This window comes from Nanorana parkeri, unplaced genomic scaffold (genome assembly GCF_000935625.1).
Source record: "Nanorana parkeri isolate BGI_ZX_2015 unplaced genomic scaffold, ASM93562v1 scaffold1709, whole genome shotgun sequence".
In the NCBI taxonomy this organism is placed as follows: Eukaryota; Metazoa; Chordata; class Amphibia; order Anura; family Dicroglossidae; genus Nanorana; species Nanorana parkeri.
The window spans coordinates 228,067-235,222 of record NW_017307977.1 but is presented as its reverse complement, the minus strand read 5'-3'; the positions used below and the strand labels follow the sequence as shown (position 1 = coordinate 235,222).

At 41.3% G+C, this 7,156-nt stretch overlaps 1 protein-coding gene across 1 annotated transcript in view; it reads right to left on the bottom strand.

The window, feature by feature from the left end:
* Window positions 1–5,511: 5,511 nt before the first annotated feature.
* LOC108799383 (lysozyme C-like) overlaps window positions 5,512–7,156 on the bottom strand; it is a 10,219-nt gene continuing 8,574 nt past the window's right edge. Inside the window, exon 4 of the mRNA XM_018571247.1 lies at window positions 5,512–5,572. Within this exon, the coding sequence (XP_018426749.1) occupies window positions 5,512–5,572 (61 nt within the window). The remainder of the gene's footprint in view (window positions 5,573–7,156) is intronic.

The following is a 7,156-nucleotide window of genomic DNA, read 5'->3' as shown; positions in this document are numbered from 1 at the left end:
GGGTTGAACCTCTTCCAAGTGAGCACTATTTCAATACAGAGACCACCGGTCTCTCTCTCTGCAGCATGCTAACGGGGCAGGCTTTTATACATTTTGTGGCTGCTTTGTAAATGAAATATAATTCTTTGAACACCTTTTGTTATGCAACTGCAATATATTCACCTGAAACTGAAAAGTTAATTTGGGGTTTAAAGGAGACCAGCAGTGAGAGAGACACTCACTGCCCCCTTTAGAAAATATTATCTGTTTGGCTGTCATTGGTGCTGTTTGGCTTCAATACTTAGGGGGACTGGCCTAACCCAATATTCAGGTCAAGTATGATTAATATAACCTGACTTTACTTGCTGCATGCTTGATCCAAGTATGGGACTCTGCACTTTCCAGACACAAGTGAGGTCACAGGAATGCAAAGGGAGGGGCACATTCTAATATGAATCAGCATAGGCACTAAAACAGAAGCCACACTCCATAGATCTTCTAATGTAAATCCACACTTTATTGCTGTGCAAATAACTGATACACTATACAAAGCAAAAAGATAAAAAGTCACCAGCACTCGATTTTTTGATAGTAAGTATGTCCCTTTATTGGACAAAAGACGTCATAGGGGAGCCGACGTTTCGGGGCCACACAGGGTCCCTTCTTCAAGGCAGAAAGTATGAGGTCTATGAGGTCATACTTTCTGCCTTGAAGAAGGGACCCTTTATTGGACAAAAGACGTCATAGGGGAGCCGACGTTTTGGGGCCACACAGGGTCCCATCTTCAAGGCAGAAAGTATGAGGCCTATGAGGTCATACTTTCTGCCTTGAAGAAGGGACCCTGTGTGGCCCCGAAACGTCGGCTCCCCTATGACGTCTTTTGTCCAATAAAGGGACATACTTACTATCAAAAAATCGAGTGCTGGTGACTTTTTATCTTTTTGCTTTGTGTTTGCACGGTGCCATCCGTGATTTGGTCACTTCGAGCACCATCATCCTAAATTGGCCGGGACTGCTGTAAGGTGTGCGGAGGGCTCTCTTCCATTTCTACACCTGATACACTATACAAACACTCCCCAGATCCTCCTCCACATTCACCTGCTAAGGCTTCATCAAAGAGAGGAAGGGGAGCCTTGTTTTATGTTGGGAAAGTGCAGAGAAAGTGGAATAAGAGCTGTCAATCAAGAGGCCTTCTCCCTTGCAGATTGTGGTCAAGAAGGAAGAGGAGTGAACTGTCGTGGCCCCGGAGGCTGCCCGGGCCTCTTACATGAGTATCGGCCGTACCCCCCTGACGGCGGCCCTGGTAGTCCATCACAGGAGCGAGCTTGGAGCAGTGACTACTTTACAACACACACAGGGATGATGGGGAACAAAAGTAGCCACCCTCCAGAAGGAAGGACAGTGCCAGCATGAATTCAGAGATGATTTGAGGATCTACAGCCGAGTGATACACAAATAAGATACAACTTTGTTAATAGTTAAGATACTTAAATGCACTTTTAAGCTTTAACTCCTCAGTTTAGTGTCACTTTAATGCACTATCCTACTTGCCAACATTTCAAAAACATTTCTAGGACATCTTTTTTTCTGTGTAAAGTAAACCACCAGGTCTTAGGGTGTTCAGAGTATAGATCCATCTGGATTCATTTGTAGAGATGGACCTTCTCATATTAGTACCCCTCCAATGTCTGTTAACCCTATCAATACCAATTATTTTAAGTTTAGGAGGATCTTTTTTGTGGAAAAATGTAAAATGTTTGGACACATTATTGTTAATGTCACTCCTTTTGATATTATTGATATGTTCTGCCATTCTCACTTTCATGTGTCTCGTCGTCCTACCTACGTACTGGAGACCACAAGGGCACTCCAGTAGGTAGGTAACATATCTTGTATTGCATGTAATAAGTTCTTTAATCTCATATATTTTCGTATTATTACTGCCCATGAAACGTTCCATTGTCTTCCTATTGCCTGTGACTCTACAGCTTAAGCACCTCTTACAGGGTAGGAAACCCACACCTCCAAAGAATGTAAAGCCTTTTTTAGGGGGGTCTTCAACATTCATATCTAGTGTATTTCTAAGAAGAGGGGCTCTTCTGTAAATAAAAGTGGGTTTACTTTTAAGAAAAGGACCCAAAGTGCTATCTTTAGTCAAAATATTCCAATGATTCTTAATAATCCTTTCAAGTTGTCGATATCGGGCCGAATAATTCCTTATGAATGCCAGAGGCGGATCTTTAGTTTCCCCTATTTTTATAATGTAAAAGGGTCTTTCTATCCATCCCCAATACATCAGTTTCTACTTTGGAAATCTCCTTCCTACTATATACCCTTTTTCTATAAACCTCTGTTGGATGGTTTGTGATTGCATTTTCAAGTTATTTTCCAAGATGCAGTTCCTTCTAACTCGGATTCATTGCCCTTTGGGGATGTTCCTCAGCCACCTCGGATGATGGCAGCTCTCTAAGGGTACGTTCACACCATATGCAGTGGGTTAATACCTCAGTGACTGACATCCCAGTCGAAGCTCATCCCCTTTGGAATGCATGTGTCTCGTTGGGAAATCCAAAATACCTCCCTCCTTCTAAGAGTTTTAAGAGTCTATTACCCCTTCTTGCTCCTAAAACCCCTCATTCAAAAATGTGAACTTTCAGAGATTGTATATTAGAACTATGATCATCACAGAAATGTCTGGTCACATTTGTTTCTGTATGGGTTCTAAAATTTGATGGGTGATCTCTAATCCTATTGCAAAGTCTCCTTGTGGTTATCCCCACATATTATTACAAGTAGTACAAGAAATCACATAAAAGGGAGAAAGCTGAGGTATTAAATTCATTTTTCTCCTCAGTATACAATCAAGAAAAAGTTGGGTTTAATGGAGATATGAATGTGAGTAACTTAGTGCGTAAGATACCACAGATGGTAGCCGGCCGGGGTTCAACAAAGACTTGAAAAACGTAATGCAAATAAATAAATAGGACCGGATAACCTGCACCCCTTGGTACTTAAAGAACTCAGCCAGGTTATAGCGAGCCTCTAAAATTCCTCATTTTCAAGGACTCCATAATGACTAGAAGGGTACCAAGTGATTGGCGTAAGGCAACAGTAGTATCAATATTCAAGAAAGGTTCATGATGCCAACCTGGGAACTACAGACCAGTCAGTCTAACATTAATAGTATGCAAACTGTTTGAGGGAATGATAAAGGACTATTTAGTGCAGTTATTCTCAACCTGTGTAACCTCAGAACCCACATTTATCCTTAGTCATTAAGTCGCGACCCAAGTCGCACGGCATTAGGGTACTGCGTGTTCCGATGCGGTTGTTCGAACTGTGGGTGGTAGGTGTGTTTGGGGTACCATTGAATTGAATAGCAACACAACGCACATCCCACACCAGAATTCACAGTAGGTGTGATTGTGTGGTACAGTGCGTTAATCGCAGGGTACTATGTGATTAAAGCACTGTACTAGTTTGAAGGGGCCCTCAAAAACACTGACATACATACACAACCATAGAACCAATCTCACACACTCACAGACATTTTACACACACACATACACACTCCCAAAAAATTTAATTTTTTAAAATATTTTTTTTAAGGTCCACCCAGTCTCCCTACCCTACGAGAACTTAAGTGAATCTTCAACCTGTGGTCCAGTGTGGGCTGCTATGCTTTGACAGAGCTCCATCCATATGTGCATTGCTTGAACAGCTCCCTTGCGTACCGTGTAGAGGTGCCCGGAGCCAGAATGTGATGTCACTCCAGTCCAGGCACCTCTACAGGACACGTAAGGGAGCTGTAAGCAATGCACGTATGAATAGAGCTCCCTTGTGGCCATAGCCCCATCCCTCTCACCTCAAACTGACACTCGGCAGCATATTTTGAATGACTGCTTGGTGCAATAACTGACAGTGTTGCGCTAGGGGGAGGCAGAGGAGCCTCTCACCTAGAAAAGTGGAAGGCATGTGGCGACTCACTGAACATGGGCTCGATACCCACTTTTGGGTCACGACCCACCAGTTGAGAACCAATGATTTATTGGATTTTGTTTGTGACAAAGTTATAATAAGTGATAATCAGCATGGATTTCTGAAGGACCATTCTAGTCAGACCAACCTATTAACATTCTACGAAGAGGTGAGTAGAGCTCTGGATGGTGGAAGGCCGGTGGATGTGGTGTAGATAGATTTTCCAAAGCTTTTGACACAGTACCACAAAAACGCTTAATACACAAGCTGAGATCTATGGGCATAGATGAAAGGGTGTGTACATGGTTAGAGAACTGGCTACAGGAACGTGTCCAGAGAGTATTAATAAATGGCTCTTTTTCAAAAAGGTCGAGAGTGGTGTGCCCCAGGGTTCTGTCCTACGCCCCATACTGTTTAACCTGTTTATTAATGATAGTGGGGAGGGCGTGAATAGCCATATTTCTGTTTTTGCAGATGATACTAAAATTGGGAGGGTAACAGACACTGGCTTAGACATAACATTACAAGAAGACCTGGATAAAATATGGGAGTGGGCAACTACTTTATATGGCAGGTGAGCTTTAATTTTGAAAAATGTAATGTTGAGTAATGCATTTTGGTGTTAAAAACAGGCAAGCTGAATACTCATTAATGGGTATTCCACTAGGGAAGTCAGAAATGGAAAAAGATTTGGGGGTCATAGTCGACTACAAATTGAATAACAGCACCAATGCCAGGCTGGAGCAAACAAAGCAAGCATAGTACTGTCTTGCATTAAAAAGCGACTGAACTGTAGAGATAAAGCAATAATTGTACCACTTTATAGATCACTGGTTCGGCCTCATCTTGAATATGCGGTTCAGTTTTGGTCACCAATCCACAGAAAGGATGTCCTTGAGCTAGAGAGAGTCAAGAAAAGGGCAACTGAACTCATTAAGGGGCTGGGGGATCAAAGCTATGAGACAAGGTTGCTAAAGTTGGACTCGTTCACACTGGAAGTGAGGCGATTAAGAGGGGACATAATTTTGATGTACAAAATGTTTAGTGGTGATGGCAACATCAAACTTTTTACAGTAAACTCCCTAACAAGGACTAGAGGCCACCACCTAAAAATGGTAGAGAAAAGTTTTAACCACAAAGGGCGTAGGGTCTTCTTTTCAGTTAGAGTGGTTACATTTTGGAACTTTCTGCCACAAGTAGTGGTATCAGCAGAGAGTATTGAATCATTAAAAAATCAATTAGATACCTTCCTCAGAGATCATAACATACAGGCGTACAGGTACTCTTAAAACCTAGGACCACAAAGGGGGACACATACGCACGTACACCACCATATATATATATATATATATGTGTATATATATATATATATATATATGGAATTAAATAAAAAAATATTTCTAAATTTCAATAAAAACAAACCATTTAATTGCAGGATTTTCCTTCTCAAGAATTTATTTGGTAAAATTTGATGAATATAACTCAGACACAGACTATGCAACTATATTGTTCATCCAACAAATGTATTATGTCAGCAGAATCCAATTAAGGCAGTTAACATCCAGTGGTGTAGGAGTAGAGGTTTCTTCCCTTGCAGTGCTTTGTCCAGACGCTCCTGCAAGAAGAAGATTAAGAGTTCATTTCAATTTGTATATTGTCTTATGTATAGTTTAGTTTTCCTTTCTGACTCTTAGCCATTTCCATCAAATGAAAAGCCTAAGCAAATATACAATGTGCAGTATGAATGCAATGTATATTGTACTGTACTGTAAAGGGCTGTATACACCATAATGGCACCCTAAGGCCAGTATCTTGGATAGGGCTGGATGATATGTATGTATATATATATATGTCAGAGATGCAGGCTTTTGAACTGAGCGCTGATAGCATGTTGGAAGGTCCCTCTCCTCTTTAGTCTCTAGGATGCGGAGACCATGGTTGCCAAAAAGATTGTCAAATTTCCATTTGTCTGACCACAGAACAGTTTTCCACTTTGCAATAGACTATTTTAAATGAGTTTTGGCCCAGAGAAGACGGCGGCATTTCTGGAGCATGTTCAGATATGGCTTCTTCTTTGCATGATAGAGCTTTAACTTGCATTTTTGGATGGCACGGCAAACTGTGTTTATAGACAGTGATTTTTAGAAGTATTCCTGAGCCCATGCAGTGATGTCCATCACAGAATCATGCTTGTTTTTAATGCAGTGCCATCTGAGGACCCGAAGGTCACGGCATCCATACTGTGCTTCGGTCTTGTCCCTTGCACACAGAGATTTCTCCAGATTCTCTGAATCTTTTGAGGATATTATGTACTGTTGATGATGATATATTTAAAGTCTTTGCAATTTTATGTTGAGGAACATTATTCTGAAATTGTTCAACAATTTTTAGACGCAGCTTTTTACAGATTGTTGAACCTCTGCCCATCTTTACTTCTGAGACACTCTGACTCTCTAAAGCTGGCCATAGACCTTACAACCATCGCAAGACTTTTGTCTTGCGATGGTTGTAAGGTAATTAAAAAAACGTACGATCTGCCCATCTTGGACAGGCAGATCGTACTTGCGATCATCGCAAGCCCGCTCCCCTGAGGGGCGGGATTCAGATGACTGCAATGCTGAACGGACAGTGTGTGCTTGCGCACACCGGCCCGTTCGGCATTTGTCTTACAAGCATGCCACAAACCCGCCGACAATTGTACGATTCTCGGCGGGTTTTCAAACATGCTCGTTAAACAAAAGTCGTGCAGCCTTACAGTAGCAGGGGTCGCACGCCTTCCATACACCTTGTGATTATTGTACAATCGCACGATACGATAATCGCAAGGTGTATGGGCACCTTTTAGATGCTCTTTTATACAATCAGGTTACTGACCTGTAGCCAGTTAACCTTCTTCCAGCTTTTCCCTGTTAGTACCACTTTTAGTTGCCTTATCCCAACTTTTTTGAGACGTGTTGCTGCCATCAATTTCAAAATTACCTTATCCTTTTTTTTCTGGTAAATTTTCTGAGTTTAAACATTTTGATATGTTTTCTGTTTTCTATTGTGAATAAAATATGAGTTTATGGTTTATAAGCAAATCACTGTATTCTGTTTTTATGTAGATTTTACACAGCGTCCCAACTTTTAGGAATTGGGGTCGTATATATACTGTGTTTGTATATATGTGTGTGTGTGTGTGTGTGTGTATATATATATA